The sequence below is a fragment of the Pongo abelii genome, chromosome 5, assembly GCF_028885655.2.
Source record: "Pongo abelii isolate AG06213 chromosome 5, NHGRI_mPonAbe1-v2.0_pri, whole genome shotgun sequence".
In the NCBI taxonomy this organism is placed as follows: domain Eukaryota; kingdom Metazoa; phylum Chordata; class Mammalia; order Primates; family Hominidae; genus Pongo; species Pongo abelii.
The window spans coordinates 64,868,544-64,891,809 of record NC_071990.2 but is presented as its reverse complement, the minus strand read 5'-3'; the positions used below and the strand labels follow the sequence as shown (position 1 = coordinate 64,891,809).

The 23,266-nt window shown below is 33.5% G+C and overlaps 1 protein-coding gene across 1 annotated transcript in view; it reads left to right on the top strand.

The window, feature by feature from the left end:
• Nucleotides 1-23,266, top strand: part of EYS (eyes shut homolog) — a 1,986,267-nt gene that overhangs the window by 1,270,786 nt on the left and 692,215 nt on the right. Inside the window, 1 exon segment of the mRNA NM_001374351.1 lies at nt 20,366-20,516. Coding sequence (NP_001361280.1) covers nt 20,366-20,516 — 151 coding nt within the window.

Sequence of the window (23,266 nt, the reverse complement as noted above, 5' to 3'; positions counted from 1 at the left end):
CAGATACTAAAGGTGCTGCAATCCATTTAGTGTAGTTGTTGGTTGGCAACAACCAGAATCTTTTCTTCGCCAGTGTGGTTCTTCTGGTCACATATTGCCTATTGTTTGTGTTCATACAACTATTGTGTTTGTTGCATTTTTGCACTGGATTTTATATCAAAGTCATCTGTAATTTTATTAGAAAACTAAAGAGTGAGAGATAGACATATTCATCCTCTCCAAATCCTACTTTATTTCAAAGGTAATTACCTATACATTTTCAAGAGTTTCTGCTATATTTCAATATTCATACTTCCAAGTAAACAGTATGTTTTACTATTTTTATGCATTCATTTCCAAAATTATCACTGACTTTTTGTTATGAAGAATGAGGATTTGCCTATCTTACATCAACTCTGATTGTTTTGCTTGATCATCCCCAAAATTAGGTCCATTGTTTGAAAAGCAATGGGCAAAGTATAAACCATTATAAATGGCATATGCTGATGTTTGGCACAGCCAAGTATTATACTACAGTGAGCTTTCCTTTTCTTACAACCTCACCACCCTCTACCCAGTAAATAATGTCCTTGTTTATTATTTGCGTAATTTTATTATGATTATCTTTTTTTAACTCTTCATGAGATTTACTTTATGGTTCCTAGCGATGAAATTTCGCTTTGCTATTCTATGTTTGGCCAAATGGTTACTGAATGTCTTATTTTCTCTTTCTAACTTTGTTTCATTTGTCTGATATAAAATGCTGGAACATAGTATATATTAGCTTTTTGAATCAAGGTTGCCTGGAAAGTGACAATCTTGCCACATCTTTTTGTATATCTGTTCTACCCTCAAACTTAATTTTACACAGATTTATACACAGAACATGAACCATTTCCCTCAGAATTTTGAAGGCATGGCTCCATTGATTTCTAGCATCCTGCGTTCCTATGAAATATCTAATAACTTTCAGATATTTATTTGTATATGATATCTTTTAATTTCTCTTCATTTCTCAGGAAACTTTTAAAGTTTCTTCTCTATTTTTAGTCTCCTGAAATTTCACAAAGTTGTACAATCTTACTCCATTTTGGCTGCTATAACCAAATGCTATGAACTGGGTAGCTTATAAATAACAGAAAATGAATTGTCGCAGCTCTGGAGGCTAGGAAGTACATGTTCTAGGGACCAGCTGATTCAGTCATTGGTAAGGGCAGAATTCCTGGTTCATAGATGACGCCTTCTCATAGTGTCCTTACGTGGTGGAAAAGGTGAATGGTGTCTCTCAGACTTTTCTTCTAAAGGCACTAATCTTTTTCATGAGGAATCTGCCTCCGTGACCTAACCACCTCTCAAACACATCACATCCTAATACCATCAACTTGGGCGTTAGAATTTCAACATATGAATTTGGGAAGACACAAATATTTAGACCATAGCATGTACTTAGTGTTTTTCTTTTATCTTTCACTCTGCTGGATTCCCATAAGCCTTTGTGGCATGGTACAGCGGTACTAGTCTCTTAGTCCCTTAAATTCTTTCATTGATTTTCTATATTTTTACCTTTTGTCCTAACCTTTAGAATATTTTCTTTACTTTGTGTTCTTCCTGATACTGTTTTTTTTGTGGGGGAGAGGTTTTTTTGGGGGGTTTGTTGTTGTTGTTGTTGTTGTTTGGACAAGAATAACCTTCTGTTTTCTCCCTGAGGATGTTATTCAATTACAGTTTTTTGAAGATTTTGTCTGTTCTCTGATGTATCAATCGTGGTCCCAGCCGGAGACAAATACATTTATACTCAAAGGGCTTAAACAGAGTTTAATGAAAAGATAATTTATAGATGTTTGGACATTGGCAACGGAAGCATCAGGAGACTAATGATGGCTGAGAAGCCATTACCAACTGCAGGCCTGAGAAGGAGAAAGTATGACCATAGCCTAGATCTTGGAGCTGTGTAGATGGCACTATCTGACAGGAGTTTGGAGGATGGAGAATCAGAACCACTGCCAAAACTATGGCAGAGTAGAGGGGATAAATATCTAATCTCCTTTAAGGGAGAGTGGAGAATATACGGCTGCACAAGGTGAGAAAGGGGAATTTACTTGCCCTGAACATAAGCTTCAACTAGTATCCATAGTTTTAATCCTGCTCCTTGCAGCCTGTATAGGAGTTTGGCCTTTTAGCAGTTTGGTGGAATCAGCTGGCTCTCTTCTACTAGTATCCTCCTCCACAGACATGAATCATAAATTCTGCTAAATTAGTTAGCACTTCTCCATCCAAAATTTTGTCTCTTTATTTTTTTTTAACTTTACCATCCACTTATATACACGTGCATTTTCTATATCTTTGTGAATTTTTAGTTTGTTTTATTCATAGTAAAGAAAAAGAAAGTTGAATCTCACGAAGGAGAGGTGATAGAAGATAATTGTACATGTCTGATTCTTAATCTTTAAACAGAACTAGTAATACAATTAACTTTTGAGATAATATCCATTCGTGATGTAGTGGCCATGCTAATTTCCACCAGAAGAATACAGTACATGCTTCACAGCTGACACACTTGAGGGTCCTCAGGAAAAGAGAGAAAAAAAATTTTTTAAATGAGGATATTACTAGACATCAACTTCTACTATTTTTGAAAAACAAATTTGCCATTATTAACACCCTCAGCATCTCAAATGCCTTCTCCTTTTCTTCTATACTTATGCATCTTCCTATATATCTCTACCAACCCCAATATTCATCTGATATAGTTAGGTAGACACAGTATTAGATAAATAAATACTAACAAAGACCTTTCAAGATCTCCTCAGTCTAAATCGCCTGAGTCCTCATTCTTCATTATTTGGGGACAATTGTTTTAAATAGGCTATTCAAATTTTTTCTTTAAAACTTCTTATACTAGTTTGTCAAAGAATGATTATTTTTTGTGTGCTTTTAGGAAAATTTACTAAAATATTATTGGTCGCAAAATATAAAACAAATATAAAATATTCTGTGGATATTAGAAAATTATGTATATTATGTTTATAGGCAAAATTTTGATATATAGATTTTAATTACATTTTATTGGCCATATTTTTCAAATGTTCCATATTATTTATTTTTTCAGTTTATTTCATAATCTAGTAATGATGTATTAAATTTCTAGGCTATATTTGGGTATCAATTCATACCTCTTGAATTCATAACAGATTTTATTAATACACATTTATCATTTTATATATACTTGTATATATATACATATATGAATGCATATATAAACATATATACATATATACATGTATATATTACATACATATATACAAATATACATATATGCAAACATATATGTGTATCTCATATATGTGTATATTCATATTAGTATACATATTCATATACATTCATATTCATATACATATTCATATACACATATATGTGTATATTCATATACGTGTGTGTATATATATGTGTATGTATATATATTTGATACATGTGTATGTACATATATTTGATACAAGGTCTCAATTTGTCACCAAGACTAGGGTGCAGTGGCACAATCATAGCTCACTGCAGCCTCAAACTCCTAGGCTCAAGGAGTCCTCCCAAATCAGCCTCTCAAATAGGTAGGACTACAAGTGCAAGCCACCGCACCTGGCTAGTTTTGAAATAAATTTTTGTATATTAGTAGGATCTCACTAGGTTGTCCAGGCTGGTCTGGAACTCCTGGCCTCAAGTGATCATCCTGCCTCAGCCTCACAAAGTGCTGAGATTACAAGTTTGAGCCATGCCACTCAGCCTATTTTATATATTTAAACTGCTTTGTGACTTTTATAAATGTATGAGCCTAATTGTCTTATTTTCTGTTTTGAATTTTGATTGCTACTGAATGCTAATGCTTGACCTGATTTTTTGGATTCCATTTGTATGATCTAACTTTGCCAACTCACTTCTGAGTCGTTGGTTCTCACATGTGTCTTTTATTTAATTCTCCAAATTTGAGAGACTTTAACCTAATTTCAATAATTTGTGTTCTGCTTGTTACTGTTTTATGTTTTATGGATTGTCAAGATTTTTCTCCTATATGGTGTTATATGATGCTGTATTGTAATCATTTTCTCACTAACTTCTAATATAAACCATTATTTTATAATTTGTGAATGGTCAGGTTAATTTTTATATAAAATCTTCAATATATCATTAAATAGCTGTCTTACTTAAAAATAGAACTGTGGCTTTTCAACATCCCTTTAAGCAAGATTCAGTGTTTCTCTCCTGATTATCCCCACACATACACTTTGTAATGTGTAAAATCATTCATATTGAGCTTCTAAAGACTTAAAACAGTCCACATTTTCTTAAAAGCTGATTAAACCTTATGCTGGTAGTTAAAACCAAGATTAAAATAAAGATTACTACCCAACTAAAAATGTTGAATATCCAAAATTCTAATGTTTTTCACTCAGCATAAATGTTACAGATTTTGTCTGAGGAAAGAAAGTGTCCTTGAACAGTGCACAGAAAGTTTATCATCATAGTAGGTGAAAGTACACAGACACACAGTAAAAACCAATACATACACATCAGGGTGACCACGTAATATTTCAGTCAAGCCAGTGTTCTGGCTAGAGTCGATGTGTTTTATTTGTCATATTACTCTAAAAGACAAAGACAGAATTTTTCATGTTTTATGAAAATATTATAAACACGCTTTCCTCACAAATACATACACACAACAATGAATTGGGCTTCTTAGATTTAAATATGACTGTGAAAGAAAGAAAGAATGGCATTTGGAACCAGATAATAAAAAAAATTTAGTTTTCATTTAAATCCAACTAAGATTGTCTTTCAATGGCAGTGATTATTAGCCATCTTTTCCCCTTAGAGACAGTTTCAGTTCTTGCTTCAGTGGAAGTAAAAGGCTCATTGGACGTGAAGTTTCCCAATAGTGACAAGATAGCAATGAGACTCATTTTCAATTAGTAAAGCCTTGAAACTAGGTATAATAAAAATCATATTCAGTCTCAGATACTATTTTGAGGATTCACTCTCATTCCATGGTAAGAAAATATAATAAATCAGATTTTATTTTTAACTTGAGTTTCTGCAGAACAGAATCTGACTGTTGGATGCAAAGATAAAATGTTAGCCAGGACCCCAAAATGTTGTGTTAATTCACAGACTCATGGGTCCTGCCTGGTTAAATGCCCTGAATCTCTTTTTTTTTCTGCACTAACACAGTCCTATTAAATCTTAAGAGTCCATGAATGCCCTAATTTTTACAATTATAAATGCCCCAAGAGTAACTCATCTGTGTTCCCCTCTACGGATAAGAATCACTAGTTACTCTTAAAGGTAGTGCTGGATTTTTTAAACGCAGGCTATATAAAAACTTACCCCTAAATAAATGAATTTGTTTTCCCTCCTTTTGTCTCCCAAATAAATCCTCACTAAGAGCACTTTCATAGTACATGTCTTTAAAAAAATTTAGATTTATCAAAATGTGCATAAATGTACTTGAGACCCTATAGACCTATCAACGTAAATTGATATATCAACAAATTACTATAGTGTGTGTTACTAGCTTCCCTGAACAAAAACCATGTATCTCTTGCCTTTACTCAGGTTTCACTTTGCTTTCTACTTTCTGAAACAAGCCAATGCACACAAAATAATGAGCATTTTTTCAGATTCTAATAATCAACATATAAAATTGGTGAAATTAGTTCAACCAAAGCCTCATGACCAGTGGCATGGTCTATTTGTGGCCATGTCTTGGTAAGAATTGCTTTGCATTTTGCTAGATTAAACTTCCAGCTCTTTGAATGGAAAGAAAAGGAAAAAAAACTGTGTTGTGCTCTCAAGGATCACCTTTTTCTATGTAGAAGCTCTTTAGTTTAATTTGGTCCCACTTGTCAATTTTTGTTTTGGTTGCAATTGCTTTTGGAGTCTGGCATGCCTGGTGACTTCTCAAAGAACTTAAAACAGAACTACCATTCAACCCAACAATCCCATTGCTGGGTATATACCTAATGGAATATAAATCGTTCTGCTATAAAAACACATGCAGTCATATGTGCATTGCAGTACTTTTTACAATAGAAAAGATATGGAATCAACCTAGATGCCCATAAATAGTGGACTGGATAAAGAAAGTGTGGTGCATATACACCATGGAATACTATGCAGCCATAAAAGGGAATGAAATCACATCCTTTTCAGTAACATAGATGCAGCTGGAGGCCATAATCCTAAGCAAATTAAAGTAAGAACAGAAAACCAAATACAACATGTTCTCACTTATAAATGAGAGCTAAACAATGAGTACACTTGGAAACAAAAAGAACAATAAGCACAGGGCCTACTTGAAGGTTGAGAATGGGAAGAGGGTGTGAAGAATGAAAATCTTCCTGTTGGTTTGTATGATTATTACCTGGGTGACAAAGTCATTTGTACACCAAACCCCAGCAACATACAGTTTGCCCACGTAACAAGCCTGCACATGTATGCCCTGAACATAGCAAAAATCACAATTACTTTTGCACCAACCTAATACAAGTTGGAAGAAAAAACAAAAGAGTCATATTGACTGTGGTATAATTTCAGAGTTTACCAATTCTCTGTACCCTACAGACACTACAGAAGTTTGCTTTTTGTATCTCTTCTCACAGGAGAAGGAATACATTCTATATTGTATTTTTTTCTCACAGAAATACACGTTATGCAGGGCTTTCTAGAAAAGACAAACTCAGTTTTAGGAGAATACCCTGTCTTGGGATTCATACTATCCCTGTACCCCAGCTGGGGCTCAAGTCTTGGAATCATTACTTTCCCAGATATACATCTCCTTTAAGCATTCAGATTTTTTAAATTGTGGAAATATATGTACCAGCGTACTTAAAAATATTTGGTCACAGAATTGTCCTTCATGTTGTTCTTAGGCATCCTCTCTTCCTCCTCAGGTGATTGGTGTGAGGCTGAGCTGCATAGTGTGACTTAATGTTTTTCTTTCTCTTACGCAGCAGTCACAATCACATTTATATTGTATATCTAAAGGTCTTACAGGCCTTGAACTATAAAGCATTATGTTTCAAACACATAGTAATGAGAAAACATTTCAGTTAACTCATTATTTATTCTCCATTTTCTCTTCCATTAAACCATTCCTTCTCCAAAGGTTTAGAGCAGAATAAGGAGAAATAATACTCCGAAGATAATTTATGGTAAACCTCTGTTATGTATTCCCTTTAAAAAAAAAAATAATGTGTGTGGCTGGACGCCGTGGCTCATGCCTGTAATCCCAGCACTTGAAGAGGCGGGTCGATCACCTGAGGTCAGGAGTTTGAGACCAGCCTGGCCAACATAGTGAAACCCCGTCTCTACTAAAAATACAAAAAATTAGCTGGGCATGGTGGTGGGCATCTGTAATCTCAGCTACTCGAGAGGCTGAGGCAGGAGAATCACTTGAACCCAGGAGGCGGAGGTTGCAGTGAGCCAAGATCACACCATTGCACTCCAGCATGGGCAACAAGAGCAAAACTCCACCTCAAAAATAATAATGATAATAATGTGTGCATACATACACATATATGTACATATATATGCTAATACCATATAGTTATATTTTAAATTGTATGTATCTAATTCTTAAAATAGCATATAAAACATTCCTTGAAAACAATTTACATTTGTATAGTACTGAATCTGGCTTAATATCGCCTGTGAGGAATTAGAAGCCCCACTTCTTTCATTAGCATCAAATATACCAAGATATTCCAGCACCTCTGTTTTGCCATAAATGGTGTTATCTTCCATATTAATTGATGAACCCTTTTTCTTCCTTTTTTAAATTATACTTTAAGTTCTGGGGTACATGTGTAGAATGTGCAGGTTTGTTACATAGGTATACATGTTCCATGGTGGTTTGTTGCACCCATCAACCCGTCATCTACACTAGGTATTTCTCCTAATGCTATCCCTCACCCAGCCCCCCACCCCATGACAGGCCCCAGTGTGTGATGATCCCCTCCCTGTGTCCATGTGATCTCATTTTTAAACTCCCACTTATGAGTGAGAACATGCAGTGTTTGGTTTTCTGTTCATGCGTTAGTTTGCTGAGAATGATGGTTTCCTGCTTCATCCATGTCCCTGCAAAGGACATGAACTCATCCTTTTTTATGGCTGCATAGTATTCCATGGTGTATATGTGCCACATTTTCTTTATCCATTCCATCATTGATGGGCATTTGGGTTGGTTCCAAGTGTTTACATTGTGAACAGTGCCGCAGTGAACATATGTGTGCATGTGTCTTTATAGTAGAATGATTTATTATCCTTTGGGTATATACCCAGTAATGGGACGGCTGGGTCAATTTTCTAGTTCTAGATCCTTAAGGAATTGCCACACTGTCTTCCACAATGGTTGAACTAATTTATACTCCTACCAACAGTGTAAAAGCATTCCTATTTCTCCACATCCTCTCCAGCATCTGTTGTTTCCTGACTTGTTAATGATCACCATTCTAACTGGCATGAGATGGTATCTCAGTGCAGATTTGATTTGCATTTCTCTAATGACTAATGACGAGCATTTTTTCATGTTAGTTGGCTGCATAAATGTCTTTTTTTGAGAAGTGTCTGTTCATATCCTTTGCTCACTTTTTGATGGGAGTTTTTTTTCTTGTAAATGTGTGTAAGTTCTTTGTAGATTCTGGATATTAGCCCTTTGTCAGATTGATGGATTGCAAAAATTTTCTCCCATTCTGTAGGAGGCCTGTTCACTCTGATGATAGTTTCTTTTGCTGTGCAGAAGCTCTTTAGTTTAGTTAGATCCTATTTGTCAATTTTAGCTTGTGTTGCCTTTGCTTTTGGTGTTTTAGTCATGAAGTCTTTGCCCATGCCTATGTCCTGAATGATACTGCCTAGGTTTTCTTCTAGGGTTTTTATGGTTTTAGGTTTTACATTTAAGTCTTTAATCCATCTTGAGTTAATTTTTGTATAAGGTGTAAGGAAGGGATCCAGTTTCAGCTTTCTGCATATGGCTAGCCAGTTTTCCCAATACCATTTATTAAATAGGGAATCATTTCTTTATTGCTTGTTTTTGTCAGGTTTGTCAAAGATCAAATTGTTGTAGATGTGTGGTGGTATTTCTGAGGCCTCTGTTATGTTCCGTTGGTCTATGTATATCTGTTTTGCTACCAGTACCATGCTGTTTTGGTTACTGTGAACTTGTAGTATAGTTTGAAGTCAGGTAGTGTGATGTCTCCAGCTTTATTCTTTTGGCTTCACATTGCCTTGGCTATGTGGGATTTTTTTTTGGTTCCATGTGAAATTTAAAGTAGTTTTTTCCAATTCTGTAAAGAAAGTCAATGGTAGCTTGATGGGGATAGCATTGAAATTATAAATTACTTTTCACGATATTGCTTCTTCCTATTCATGAGCATGGAATGTTTTTCCATTTGTTTGTTTCCTCTCTTGTTTCCTTCAGCATTGGTTTGTAGTTCTCCCTTGAGGTCCTTCACATCCTTGTAAGTTTGATTCCTAGATATTTTATTCTCTTTGTAGCAATTGTGAAAGGGAGTTCACCTATGATTTGGCTCTCTGTCTGTTATTGGTGTATAGGAATGCTTGCAATTTTTGCACATTGATTTTGTATCCTGATACTTTGCTGAAGTTGCTTATCAGCTTAAGGAGATTTTGGGCTGAGACGATGGCGTTTTCTAAATATACAATCACGTCATCTGCAAACAGAGACAATTTGACTTCCGCTTTTGCTAATTGAATATACTTTATTTCTTTCTCTTGCCTGATTACTGGGCCAGAACTTCTAATACTATATTGAATAGGAGTGGTAAGAGAAGGCATCCTTGTCTTGTACCAGTTTTCAAAGGGAATACCTCCAGTTTTTGCCCATTCAGTATGATATTGGCTGTGGGTTTGTCATAAATAGCTCCAAACCAGAACAACACAAACTCCCTTTAAGAAGAAAATTAACATCCACTGAACACCTAACTTTGTTCTAATTTCCCAAGTCTCCTATTTGACAATGAAAGGATGGGTTAATTAAGATATACATTTTTAGCAATAAATTTAGATATGTCACTTCATGGATGTGAAAACAGAATGTGACACTGGGGCCTGTTGGGGGAATAGTCGGGGAGAGCATCAGGAAAAATAGCTAATGCATGCTGGGCTTAATACCTAGGTGATGTGTTGATAGGTGCAGCAAACCACCATGGCACACGTTTACGTATGTAACAAATCTGCACACCCTGCACAGGTACCCCAGAACTTTAAAATAAATAAAATAAAATAAATAAGAGTGTTTAAAAAAAGTTAAGTGGCCTTGACTTTTTCTCTAATCCCATTTTCCCCATCAATGTTCCCACACGTGGTATGATTCTACATCAATTCTTCAGGATTTATTTCAACTCATGCCTTCTTACCTTCTGCCCCCAAGAACTTTTGTATATACTGTTCCCTCTGCCTAGCACACTCTTACCTAATTCTGCCAGTCCACTGATTCTTATTTATTATTTAGACTCCAACTCAAATCTCACTTCCTTTGGAGTGTGTTCCCTCACATTTCAAATTAAATCAGTCCCCAGCCCCATTAAGCATCGTGATATTTGATGCATATTGTCCTCTCCCTTGAGATTTGAATTACAAAAGAAGGGCCCTAATGCTGTTTTGTTAATCTTGCATCCAGTGTGGACTGTCTTGCCTGACACGTGGTAGTATTTTAAAATACCTATCTGAGAAATAAAAAGTAAAAGTCTGCTAGATAATAAATGGTAAAGCTGGGATTTGAAATGGAGCCTTTCTTACCCCAAAGACCAGGCTTTCCTTATTTCCTCTTAAAAGCACACGCGCGCACACACACACTCACACACACACACACAGAAACATACACACTCTATGTTACAATTTAGAAAAAGGACTAGGGAACAAAAATAATTTACGTGTTTCTGAAATGAAATTCAGGTGAATCAACAGCATATATGGCTTCAAGTGAGTATGCCTCATTGTCTCTTTTATCCCTCATGTGTTACAGCAAAGTAAACTAAAAGCTCCAGTGACGTTGTTGAAGGCTAATAGATTTTATGAGTTGTTGTGAATATGCAACTAGATTGAGCTAAAAATGCCCAAATATAATATTGAGCTTTGTCAAACTTAATTATGTGACTAATCTGACTAGGGATTTACTTCCCAATTTTATATAATTAAATAGCCATCACTCTTGAAACTGTAATAGGCTAACCACCCCCAGCACAGAATATAAGAAATACACTTTCAAGGTAAGCCCTACACAAACTCCCAACATCTCAGCCACTCAACGGGCTGATTTTTGGATTCATGAACAAAAAACTGGATTTTCCTCTGAAAAAATCCAGTTTCTCAGAGGAAAATTGCATTACACAAGTCATTTTGAAGGTGTCTTTTGATCTTCCCTTTATTTCTCTAAATAAGCAGTCTTGCTTTATCACCTCTACTTCTGGTGTTTTCTTGAATTGTTCTTGCTGATCTGAGGAAGGCTTGGAGGCGTTCACAACATGGCCCAATATTCTCTTCAGGATTGCCCATGATAGGAAGAAAAGTATCTAACAAATTAAATTTAAAAATTGCTTTGAGGGCCGGGCACAGTAGCTCACGCCTGTAATCCCAGCACTTTGGGAAGCTGAGGCAGGCAGATCACAAGGTCAGGAGTTCGAGACCAGCCTGGCCAATAGGGTGAAACCCCATCTCTATTAAAAATACAAACAAATTAGCCGGGCGTAGTGCCACATGCCTGTAATCCCAGCTGCTTGGGAGGCTGAGGCAGGAGAATTGCTTGAACCCAGGAGGCGGAGGTTGCAGTGAGCCAATATTGCACCACTGCACTACACCCTGGGTGACAGAGCGAGACTCCATCTCAGAAAAAAAAAAAAATTACTTTTTTTTTTTTTAATCCTTTTAATAATTAAGAAAAATAAAATTTCAAAGACATATTTTGTGAATATTCATAAATTGTCAAGTACCATATTTTTAAATATTTTTACACAATTTTGCCAAATAATATAAAATATAAATGTATGCTAAATTAACCTAGTTCTCTTGGTGTTTTCTTTTTATAAAGTCTATATTTTATCTCAAGAGAATATTACTAGATGTGGCTTAATTGCTCATAATGATAATGATAATTGGATATATTGTTCTTGATTAAATTTTCAGTGATCTTAGTATTTAATAATCTAATGTCAATTATTTTATTATTGAGTATTGTTCTACAGCTCCTGAAATATAATATAATTAGAATCACAATGATTAATGTGGAGTATTAACCATATCACTGATAATTAATCTCAATCACAAATGCAAAAACATATTTTAAAATCTATTCAGTGAAAAGATCTGAAGTTCTAGCAGTCCTTTCAGAAGAATCATAACACGATATGGAAATATTTTTTGTCCCACGTACAAACACAAAAGGAAAAAGAAAGTCTATCTACACAGTTCTTAAGATTATGTACCCTAAAAGAAAAAAATCAACCAGAATAATCCTTACTTTAGAATTTGCCAGAGAACAATTGAATTGCATATTTTTAATTTTGAATTCAAAATTTTTAGCTAATCTTTGTTCAATTGCCCATCAGTGTTAGGAAATCTGACTAGTGCTCAATGAATGCAAACAGTTACTTTGCCAGTGGGAAGCCCCATGGGCAAACGAATGATCTGATCCTAACATAAAGACCAGAAGCAATCTGTGGTCGAAGGAGGTGCCATTTAAGCACCTGGCAACTTGATGGCTTCCTGCGAATGAAAAGGTCACTACCTTAGAAACACATTTATTTAGGATAGAAGGGAATATTTGGTACATTTCTAGGAACACAGTTGTTCCTATCAACTAAAACTCAAAAATTTATTTTCTAAGTCCTTAGTCAAAAGCCTAAGTTTTATTAAGAAATCAAAGATGGATAAATCATAACTCTGCCAATTGAGAGGTTATTTTTTTACTGGAGAAACAAAACATAAATATCATACAATCACATAAAAGGAGAAAGCAATATGTAATTGAATGCAAAAATGAGTGGCACACTTTAATGGTGTTAGACATTAAAGAGATCACTAAGATTGCAAATATTAGAAACTTTTTAGGTAATAGGTGGATCTTAGATAAAGTCTTAATTATAAGTAATATATCAGTTGGTAAAATAAAAACCTTGGCAAGTGGGGAAACAGGATTCAGCAAAGGGCCAGAAGAATTCATAGACAAGTGGACATGTTAAGATAACTAAGAGACTGACAAGTACAGCATAAAATTTCTGTTGTTGAGCTGTCATAGATATAGATAACCAAATAAGAAAAGCCTAAACTGGAAACGTGGGGGCTTGAATTCCAAATGAACGTGTTTAGACTTAATTCTTTTGGCAATAGTCTACCATTCAAAGTTTTAAGTGAGGAAGTTCATTTTAAGTTTTTCAGAGATATGACAAGATATAGTGGAATCTGGGGACAGTTCCATGTCACCTGTGGAAATTACTTGAATAAATATTATGAGAATTGAATAAGTCTCCCTAACAGAAATATCCACTGTATCTGTTTAACTCGCTTTAAAAATCCATTTGTAGTTGGAGTTTAATAAGTATTTTTAAGCTAATGAATATATTTTATATTCACTTAAATATAAAATATCTGTAGATATATGGGGTAATTTGATAAGATAAAAATATTGCCCCAAAAATCACATGTACCCCATAAATATGTACAACTATCATGTATCAATAAAAAAGTGTGTCTTCATCAAAAATCTAAGTTGATGCTTATAATTTTTATTTATATTTGTGTGAATGGCCAACTTACAGGCCTGAATCTTTCTTAAAAGGGTACATTTGCTTTTATTTCATACTAATTTTTTTATATTTTTATGACTGGTAGAATCAATTTTTTAATGCAAATATGATAAACAACAAAGTAGACACACACATACTCAGGTTTTATAGGAAGGTTTATTGCTTTCAGTTAAGAACAATTTTGTTAAGCTTAAGGTTTGAGTCAGTAATTTCTGAAGGTTGACCATCGTAATGCTCAAAGATGATCAGATGAGAGAGTTGATTTCCAACATGATGGAATTTTGCTATTTTCTGCCTTTTTAAATATTTATCTACAGAATTTGCCTGTTTCATCTATCCCCTCAGTCTTTGCTAACACCTGTGCAAGTTTAGAACTTGCTGTGTAATGTTGCAGTAGCTATGTGAATAATATCGCAGTAGGTCACCCTCATCTCTATGGTGTTCAGCAGTTACTTGACCTTTCCAGGCATCTACTCTGAATACATAAACTTAATGGATAGAATTTATGGCTCACTAAATTTTTCTTCCATATTCTACTTAGTGGAGAGTAGTTAGTGATTACTAATATGTCAGTCCAAATGACAAACCTGAACAATCACTGTAAGTTTGGAAGAACAATTAAAGGTAGTTCAAACACCAGTGGTCCTCAAGACAGTTTTACATACAATTATGCAAAAAAGAAAAACTATTCTGCTCATTTGACCTTTAAAGCACCCTCAGTGCTGATTTTAGAAAAAGCATTTAAAGAGCCTTGATGGAAAAAATTTACACTGCATGGTGAGCTAAGCAAACTGTTCATCAGCAAATGCTAAACAATAATGTTATAGGACTGTTTTTCTACATTCAGTCAATTCATGTTAGATTCAATCGAGCACAATCAGCACAAGATTGCCTCTGCTCTAATAAGCCTAAGGGGAAAGATACGACTGCTGTTAAAAAGTGTGCCTCTTGAATAAAATAACAAGCTGCTAGATGAAATATTAGAATTGCATCTATGGCAAAGAAAACCTGATGGCCTACGTAGTTACAATGGAGGCGTGCTTACCTTTCATCTTCCTGCAACACAGCTGCCAGCTCTCTGAATATATGTATGAGAAACGATGATGTGCCATCCTTGTATTCATTTACAATGGGTAATTTATTTCAGATAAGATAATAACTTTGAAAACAAGAATAACCATGAAGAATTTTAAGTATGAAAGAAAAATTCCCATACTTATCCAAAGGTGAAAACCTGCACAATTATTATATAGATAATAGTATTCCCGATGGTGAAGCTGACTACCTTCTGTGACAATGAATAGAAACTCTCTAAAATAATAAAAATCCTAAGTTTCAAGGAAAAACCACAAATGCAATATATCTATAAATAATTTCCCCCATGATATATTAACTTTTCCCCAAAATCCTTTTTCTTCTGTTCATTTATTTATTTCAAAAATCATAGCAATTCTCTAGCTTAGAGTTGATAGTCAAAGGCTAATCACCTGATCCATTGCTGTTCTGCAGAAAATCTTGAGGAACTGAATTCCATGCAGCTAATACTATTTGAGAGAGACATGAATTGAGATTTTAACAGAAACTATTATCAGGACCAGCTCCAATTAAAAAGTCAAATTTTATACTCCATCAGCACTAATACAGTTTCAAATAAGAAAATATAAGAGATATTTTTGTACAATGAGTCAAAAATTCAGTCATCTTGATACTCTCCATACTCCAGGTACCAAAATTTCAGTCAGGGTCTTACCAGGGAAACAGAACTAACAGAAAACTTATATTAAAAAAATTATTTCAAGGAGTTGGCTTATGTAATTGTAGGTTTTAGATGAACAGGTACAAAGTTTGCAGAGCAGGCCAGCAATTTGATGATAAATCATTAAAATTGCTTATAATTTGATTCAATAATTCACCTCTAGTGAATAAATTCTCCTTATGAGAAAATAACTAAATAAGGGTGAGATGACTTCCCAAGTATTAATTACTACATAAATGTGGTGTGATTCTATAATTTCAAAAAATAAACTAAATAGCCAATAATGGGATTCACTTAAATAGTGATATAGTCATATAAGAGAAAATAGTGAAAACCAGAAAATAAATCCAGATATATAGTTATTGACCTATATTTTAGGTCAATTGATATAATAATTGATATAATTATAAAAGCCAAATGTGGATGTTGGGTAAATTTGTTTATTTTTATGAAATTTTATAATGAGCTTATATTGCTTGTATAGTAAGGAAAGAAAACATAGAGTTCATATAGTTTTATGTTAGTCTTTCAGTTGTCATAATCAAAGATCAAATAAATATATTTGATATCTTAATGTGTTTCATTTATAAGAAATGAGTTCATTAGCAAAGTGTTAGTGAATAATTATTGTTGCTATTTTAATATCATAAAACAGTACAAACTCTTTTTCCAAACATTAAATTTTAGAGAATTATTAAAGCAATTGTGCTTTTTTATTTTTATCATTTAATGAATAGCTTCCTGGAAGCTATATTCTCCCTCAGATATTTTTAACAGTTTAATTGTAAGAAGTCATTAACCCAGAAAGCTTCTAGTTTGCTTCTAAATACAGAATCCAAGAATATCCAGTGGTTTCTAAAAATGTTGAACCATTTTTTCTCTCATATTCTTAACATAGGGAATATCATTGATATTTTCAAAAAATTGTCAAAGCTTTCTTTATCAAAGCCCCAAAGTTGGCTGCATGACCATACCTGGTCTTAGGTCTATGAGGTTTATATCATGATATAGATAGGAGGATTTGAAGAATATGTGTAAATATTTTCTCAAGAAGAAAAAAGGTGCAAACATCATAGACATGATTTCACTGTTTTATTATATTTATTGTAAATGTATTATAAACCTGCATAAATGTGTTTGAATGTCTGTATATTTGTGGTATGTGTGTGTATGTGGATAAATGTGTTTGAATGTGTGTATATTTGTGTGTGTGTGTGTGTAAAACCTGACAATATTCACATATCAAGAACACTTCACCAAACAACAGACTTTCCAGTGTCATGAAAATATCATTAAAATTGACCATATGCTGGGCAATGCAGCCTGAGTCAACATACTTCAAAGAATTAAAAGAGAATAGTTTAAAGGATTGACCTGTTTAATCCATCTCCTTCCGTCTCCTAACGCGTGTTCAAGTTTCTTACTGAAAGAGGATCATTTACAGGATTGACCTATTTAATCCCTCTCCTTCTGTCTCCTAACATGTTCAAGTTTAAAACTTGCTGTGTGATAATGTGGTAAGCATGCAAATAATACCAATGTAGGTCAGCCACAACTTTATGGTGTTCAGCAGTTACTTGGCCTTTCCTGGCATCTACCTTCAATACCTATTATTAAATACCTATAAAATTATTAAAAGTTTAAAGATAATATTTTCTGGACAATCTCAATTTGAGCTAAAATTAGAATATTAAAAAATGACCAGAAAAATACCTGTGTATTTGTGAATTTGACAATGCAATTCTAAATACCACTGAGGCCAAAGAAAACAATCACAAAGGAAATTAGAAAATATTTTGAACAGATAATAATGAAAAATAGAACTTGTTGAATATGGTTAGATTGGTGTTTAGAAAAAATTTTCTATCCTGAAAGCGCATGTTAGATTAAAAACCTTAGAAACAAAAGAGTAAATTAAGCACAGAGAAAGTTAAAGGAAGGAAATCATAAAGAGCAGAAGTCAATGAAATAGAAAACAGAGAATGGAGAATATCAACAATGCCGAAAGTGTGTTCTTTGAAATTTTCTGCTTTCTACCAACATTGATTTACAAAACAAAATTAGAAAGACATAATTAGCCAAATACCATACCAAAAAATGGCAGACGTGGGAGTTCCAAAACTAATACCAATATAACAAAAGGAAATTATAAAACATTTTTGCCAATAACTTTGAAATTTTAGATTAAAAAATCCTAGAAAAAATACAGTGTGACAAAATAGACATGATCATAGATAATTTATATCAACTAAATACATGTAATCCATATGTATCATCTCCACAAAGAAAACACAAAGAAAATTTCAGGCCCAGTAGGCTACACTAGTGAATTCTATCGTACATAAAAGGTAGATATAACATAAATGTAACACAAACTTTCTGAATGTGAGGACAGCATAGCCTTGATACTAAAATTTTACCAGAGCAGTACATGTATTGAAATTGAAAAGTCTATCCCTTATTAACTGTATGTAAAAATTCCTTAATAGATGGAAAAGTAAATCCAGTGTTATATAAGAAAGCCATATATCATAACCAAGTTAAACTTACTCCAAGAATACACCCAAACTTTTGAAAACCAGCAAACATAATTCATCACACATAAGAAAGAAAAGAAAGGGATATTTAATTATCTCAATTAAAAAAACTGAGCAAAGTAAGATAATTTGCTATACAAAATATCAATACTTATAAGGCATTAGCATTAGGCAGTATCAGTATCAGGCAGTGTAATATTGACACAAAGGTAGAACTACGAACCAATAAAAGAGAGAGAGCCCAGGAACACACACACACACACACACCCCCGTGTGTGCACACATGAGTGCACACACACAGCCAAAACAATGTTAAGGGGGAAAAAATGAAGTAGGAGGGCTTACTCTACTGTGTATTAAATACTGTATTTTTAGAGTAAGTCTTAAGACATTGATATATTGGTACAAAGATAGAAAAATTGACCAGTAGAACAGAAAAGAGTCTAGAAACAGACCTACATACATATGGACATGATTTACGACAGAAGCAATACTGCAGAACAGTGGAGAATGGATAGTTTTCTTCCACTCATGTTACTGAGTCAATTGGATTTCCATAGAGAAAAGATAAAAACTGATACATACTTGGGACTATATAAAAACCAATCTCAGGTGGATTGTAGATCTAAATGTCAATAGTAAAATATATTTTCAAAAATGGAGTAAGTCAGGAACAACAACAACAAAATACTAATTATTAAGGAAAAGATTGATCAATTGGTATAAATTAAGATAAAAAACTTCTGATTATTAAAAAACACCATTAAAAAACTAAAACAGTAAGATACCCAAAGTAAAAAGAAAATCCTTGCAAAATATATAACCAGTAGAGCACATATACTGAACATAGAACTCTAAGTACCTTTTTGTTAAATGCTCAACAGAAATGCACATTTCTATACATCAAACAATACATACAAGCATGTCTATAGCAGCACTATTCATAGCTCAACAATTTAAAATTTCACAGTATACCAACATTAGAATAATTTGTGAAGTATCTGGCTATATACCTTGAAAATAAATAAACTATTCAATTCAAAACTATATATCTGAAAAACATAATGTTGAATGAGGATAGAAGAGTTGTGAGAGTATGTGTGTGCGTGTGTGTCCGTGCATGTGTGTGCATGCTTGTGTATGTTGTAGTGGAGTCATCTAGGTAGTAATTTTGTGCCTTTTGTCCCAGGTAGTGGTTACTTGACTATGTTCACACTATAATATTTCATAGAGCTTTATCCTTTACCCTCTTTATTATGTATGCCATAATTCAATATAAATATACGAAAACCAGAATGTCACATATTCATGGAACAGAATGGCATTGATTGTTGGATGCTATGTAGGTGTCTTTTATAATATGTGTACTATTATTTTGAAAAGGATTATGATAAAGCTTACTTGCTTGGTTAATAGATAAATTGAATAGATAGTGCATCTACCAACTTTTTCTATAAGGGTTAGATAGTAAATAATTTTGGCCTTTTGGGACTTAAAGTTTTGTTTCAATTATTCAATTCTGTTATGAAAAAACCCATAGACTATATGTAAAGAAACATATGGCTGTGTGCCAATTAAACTTTATTTACTTAGAGATGGCAGGCAAGATTTGGCCTAGGATATAGTTTGTCAATCTCTGGATTAAACAATTAGTTAAACATATGGCTAGAGTAAATGACACACGCATATCTACATGTTAAAGTATTGACAAAGTATTTTGTCTTTTTCATCTTTCTAAAAGAATGGGCATATGGAAATTATTACTGTGATCTTCCTAATTAAGTTATATTTGATTTATTCATTTGTTAATTTTTCTGTGCTTTGCTTATTGGTATAATTTATATTTCTACAACTAATTACTGTCTGCAATATATCTGTTTTCCACCTAAGTATATATTGTACACTGTATGACTGGATTGAAATTTGATTCTTTTTAATATTTTTCACTCATACAGAAAATTTAACAATGTAAAAAGCTAAAATGGAATATTGTAATCCATCATTGTTTCAGTTACAATTGAGAAAGATCTGCTTATCAGGATTTATTTATTTCATTAGTTGATTGCTATAATTTGTTGTTTTGTCAAACTGTAACTTTGTATTTATGTACTTAAAGCATTAAGGATTTCTAATTTATAACAGATTAATCTACTTCTGACTTTGTTTTATTGTGAAATAATCTATTTACTTAAATTATTCTTTTGATAAAAGCTTAATTAATTTGTCAGATAAATGTTTATATGACTCATACTAAAACCATACATTTCTTTCTTAAATGGTTACAGGCAAGAACTGTATCCATGTAAAGCTGAGCTGACTATTTTAGGGAGGAATACACAAACATGCCAATCTATCAGTCATGTACTTGGAAAACCCCTGCCAAAATCAGGATCTGTCTTTATTGGTGGATTTCCAGACCTTCATGGGAAAATCCAGGTATTTCTACAGATGTTTTAAAATATTAATTATGTCATCATATTGAAAAATGAAAAAGAAAAACTTTAGAAATATTTTCTGGCTAGTGGGGCCATCTGCATGGTTTCAAAAAAGTTTTTGAGTGATTCTACTAACATATATATTTTTATCTATCATACCAAAGTATAATAGAAGTTTACTGTTCTCGTTAAAAAATTGCTCCAATGTCAGTCTGTTTTTCCATCTTATGGCTATAGTATGTGTATTACATTTCTTAATACTATTTAGCATGTGTGATTTGTCCACTAAGATGGTGATTTTCACTGGATATTTCAATGGATTCACTTAATAACACACCAAAAATATAGTTTGAGAAAAGGAATTGGAAGACCACCCCCAGTCTCTGTTTTGTGTGAGATTACCAAAATGTGAGAATGTTTACTACAGAGTTTTGCGCACATGCCAGCCCACTGTCTAAATTTCCATTTAGATAATTAGCTTATTGTCTTCATTATTAAGCTATATTTTAGGAAAATAGCTTGAAAGCTGACTTAAATGCTATTATTTGGTTCCATTTTATGTTGCTGCAGCAAATTGCTTTAAAAATTTAAGGTTGTTTGTTAAGTATACCAGTAGCTTATTACATTTATTAATCTTTTCCCTTATTATATTTACCACTGCATTTTACCTATTTGAACATACTATGTTTATATTATTGGAAATATAAAATGCTATTGTTTCAAAGTCCCACAAATAGTGTAAACTGATATACGTATATCTACTTACTGTAAATATCATGACTCCATAGCATACAAGATAAAATAAAACAAAAATAGACATAAAAACAAAATTCACAAGCATATTTGATGTGATAAATATGCCTTTAATGAAATAAGATAATTCTGTATCTGTAAGCATGCAGATATTTAGATTCAGATTTACTCCATTAGCAGTAAATTTATTGATCATTAAACAGATATTTGTGACTTTTTCTATAACATTAATGTGCTTCATTGACTTTTTCGTAAATGAAACCATTCTAAAAGTTCCATGATAGTAAAAAATATGTTTTGTTTACTTTTTTATACACCAAGGCAAGGACAGTTCCTGTCACATTGTTGGAGCTCAATAAACAGCTTTTAAATAGAGGCCTCAGTTAAAGAATGGATGAAACATAAATAAAACCTTTCATAATTTACATTTGTCCTCTTATTTCATAACTATATTTTTTCCCAAATAAAATATAAATTTTAATATAGAACTAAATTTAATTGAGTATACATTAATTGAGTGTAATTTCTCAAGACTCAATTAGCTACCCCTGAATATAAATATAGCTGAGCATTTACTTTATTATAAATATAAACGTGCAGAAGCAATACAGAAAAATAGAAAAAGATGTCTTCTGACCTCCCTGAAGAAGTAGAGGAGTTGTAATTAGAGATTTGAAGAAATATCAAGTGTCTTCCTGGTAAATAATATGTAGGCTGTCATTGTAGACAGAGACAATATTACATATACACAGGCTTAGGTAATGGAAGGGTCTGAGGAAGGGGGAGGTGGAGTAGACATAATTTATTATTATGGAGACACGGGGTTTGATATGAAGTGAGCAGAAAGAAGACTTGATTTTGGAGAGGTGAGTGGGAGCCAGATAAATAATTAATCCTATGTAAAATGCAAAATAGTATATATTTACATATTGCTGCCATATACATATACTATACATTACATACTTCTTAAATGGGGGAGCCATTTAAAAAGTTTGAGTAGGAATTGTCATCATGCTATGTTCACTCTGATAGTAACCGAAGTGTACAACTGGAGGGGTTAGGACTACATCATAAGAAATGGCAAAGTCAGGTTTATTCAGAATAATTAAACAAAAAAGGTATTTTGGCAATAAGGGTGGGAGAGTAATTATGAATGCTATTGAACTTAAAAATAATTATTAGCAAAAAATATATAGAAAATTTGGAATTTTAATGACCAGGTTGGCTTATGTAACCATAGAATTTATAATCCCATTCTCAAAATGGGGAATGAATCTAGGATTATTTATAGGGAAAATGGCAGGTTTATCATTGCATTTGAGTTGCTGATATGGTTTGGCTGTGTCCCTACCTAAATCTCACCTTGAGTTTTAATAATCTCCATGTGTCAAGGGTGGGGCAAGGTGGAGATAATTGAATCATGAGGGTAGTTTCCCCCACACTGTTCTCCTAGTAGTGAATAAATCTCAGGATATCTGATGGTTTTGTAAATGGGGGCTGTCCTGCACAAGCTCTTGCCTGATGCCATATAAGACGTGACTTTGCTCCACATTTGCCTTCCACTGTGATTGTGAGGCCTCACCAGCTGTGTGGAACTGTGAGTCAATTAAACCTCTTTCCTTTGTCAATTACCCAGTCTCAAGTATGTCTTTATTAGCAATGTGAGAACAGACTAATACAGTTGCTTTTGGGCAAAAATGATTTTCAAATATTTAACAACTGGCTTGCCATCACCGCTAATCCATCAGTCCTTTGTGTGTGTTCCTGCTGAATATCATTCCTGTTAGTGGAATGTTGTGATGCACAAGTCATTTGAAATATGGGCCTTCGGTTCACAAAAGATCATTAACATATGGCTGTGGGAGTCTGCACAGGAGATAGTGGAAGCCATAATAACTGATTGAATTGATTATGAGGATTAAAATAAAAGAAGGCTGAGAACTGGGAATCAGCAATCAAGAACTAGGCTAAGAAAGAGGTACACGCCAAATTAGTTAA